The 2,323-nt window shown below is 56.1% G+C and overlaps 1 protein-coding gene across 1 annotated transcript; it reads right to left on the reverse strand.

Moving 5' to 3' along the window:
* Positions 1-570: 570 nt before the first annotated feature.
* On the reverse strand, positions 571-1,613 carry NFILZ (NFIL3 like basic leucine zipper). Its single transcript, XM_070623820.1, has one exon. It carries the CDS (start codon positions 1,433-1,435, stop codon positions 608-610), a length of 828 nt encoding a protein of 275 aa, XP_070479921.1. The 5' UTR covers positions 1,436-1,613; the 3' UTR covers positions 571-607.
* Between the last annotated feature and the right edge of the window lie 710 nt (positions 1,614-2,323).

Genomic DNA, 2,323 nt, shown 5'->3' on the forward strand with positions numbered 1-2,323 from the left:
TGGATAGACTGAAGGAAAGGAGAAAGGAAGGAAGGAAGGATGGATGGATGGATGGATGGATGATGGATGGATGGATGATGGATGGGTGGATGGATGGGTGGATGGGTAGGTGGATGGATGGATGATGGATGGATGGATGGATGGGTTGATGGGTGGATGGGTGGGTAGGTGGATGGATGGATGATGGATGGATGGATGGATGGGTTGATGGGTGGATAGGTATGTGGATAGATTGCTGAGTGGTTAGATGGACGGATGGACGGACAAATGAGTGGATGGGTGGATGGATGAATGGATGGGTGGATGGACAGATGAATGAATGGAAGGAATAAAAAGTGACTACCCAAAGCACATACTTTAGGCAGGGTGGGAACCATGGTGTGATCCAAGATCATACCCAGGCCCTCCTCCTAAAAGCCTGGACTGAACACTGAGAAGTGGGCTCCCCCCCAGCCAGGGCACCTCCCTCCTTCCCACAGGCCTTTCCCAGTCCTGGGAGCTAGGTCAAGGCCAAGCCACTCATCCAGGCCACCCCCTCAACCCCAGACAAATCCATGCTCAGTCCCAACCACCCCCTTGCAGACCTGGCCTTGCCCAGGGGAAGCCTTCATAAGGGTCCCCGGCCCCCCTCCCAGCCTCGAGGCACTCTGCCCGAGGCTCGGGACTTGATGCGCAGTTTGTGGGGCAAGGAGGGCTTAGCCAGACCCTCAGGATCGTTCCCAGAAGGCAACCCCATGGGATCAGCAGTTGGTGTTAGCAAGACATCTGAGGGCCCTGAGGCCCGGCGACTACTGGGCATGGGTGACCACAGCCCCCAGCAGGGCCTGAGCTCTGGTCTGGGCCCCCCATGCCCATCCAGGAGCTGACAGCCGAAGAAGGCAGCTGGGAGGGCAGCCTGCAAGGCCATATCCACTCTCTTGGGGGTAGAGGGTGCCGGGGAAGTAGCCAGATCAGTCCACCTCTGAGCCACAGGGCAGCCCCAGCATCCTGGAACCCCAGCGTCCAAGGAACACGGTCTGAAGACGCAGCCATGGGAGCCAGGCAGAGATGGGAGCGGTTCAGCACCGGGGCAGGAGTCTCCCATCCAGGACTCCCACAGCAGAGCCTGCAGGGGCAGGGTCCGGGTGCCACCAGCAGACGGCAGGAGGCCAAAGCGATGCTTGAGCGCCCGCAGCTCAGCCCTGAGCAGAGCGTTCTCTTCCAGCAACGAGGCCAGCCTGTCCTCCAGCGCCGCGTCGTTGAGACGCCGCTTCTCCCGGGATCTCTTGGCAGCTTCGTTGTTCTTCCTCCGCTTCTCCCAGTACACCGTGTCCTTCTTCTCCTCCGGCATGAACTCCCGCTGCCGGCGCATGGCCGGGCCCCTGCCCCGGGCTCCCCGCAGGGTCTTGCTGCAGCCCTGAGTTAGCTCTGGCAGGCCCAAGGGACCCACATCCATGGCTACCCAGGGGACCTGGGGAAGAAGAAAGAGGTCTTGGGTTGGAGGCAGGAGGACTCTCCCTCTAACTTATTGTCTCCACCATGCCCAGTAGGGGAGGGGCATGGGTGGAGTGGGAATTGATCTGGAGACCAGGGTGGAGGCAGAGAGAGGTGTAGGCAAGAGAATGTGGAGCTGGTGGGATAGTTTGATGCCTGATGGAGAAGCAGGTGAGGCCTCCAGAGGGAGGCCGCTGGGCGGGAAAGGCTTAAGAGCAGACCACTGTCATCATGGAGAGCTGCTTGGGCACTGCATCCTCAAGAGGATGGGGGCTCCTTCCAAGGCAGTCTTACCGCTGAGAAGATCAATAGACAAGCCAAGGGCTCAGTTCAATCTGAGCTCCAGGGTGAGATTCTTGGAGACCTGGAGGGAGAGAGAAGGAAGGCTGACCCTAGAAAGAGAGAATGTGTGTCCATGGAGTTCCACTGAGCCAAGTTGAGGTCAGAAAATAAGCTGCCACTCATCTGAGCTGTGCCCAGGTTGCACACCAAGATCTCCTCCATCTGTGGCCAGAGCTTTGTACATGCCCATCCGTCCACCTACTGATACATTCATAAGGTCATCGATTCACTCATTTAGCTGTCCATTTGTCCATCACTCTACCCACCTACCCAACCAACTCATTATCCATCCATTTATCCATTCATCCACCCATCCACCATCTTATTTATCCATCAATGCACTCATTCAAACATCCATCCATCTTCCATCCAATTGTACAATCATCTATCCATCTACCACCTACTCACTCATCCATCCATCTAACTGTCCATTCATTCATCAATAGATTCATTTAAAAAAAAATACTACTACTGTGCCTGGGGTAACAAAAGAAAAAATAGACAAATT

The sequence above is a fragment of the Equus przewalskii genome, chromosome 6 (assembly GCF_037783145.1).
Source record: "Equus przewalskii isolate Varuska chromosome 6, EquPr2, whole genome shotgun sequence".
NCBI classification, from domain to species: domain Eukaryota; kingdom Metazoa; phylum Chordata; class Mammalia; order Perissodactyla; family Equidae; genus Equus; species Equus przewalskii.

Bases quoted from the DNA above. Each gene is read 5' to 3' on its own strand.
- NFILZ (XM_070623820.1), bottom strand. From the start codon at position 1,435: ATGGATGTGGGTCCCTTGGGCCTGCCAGAGCTAACTCAGGGCTGCAGC.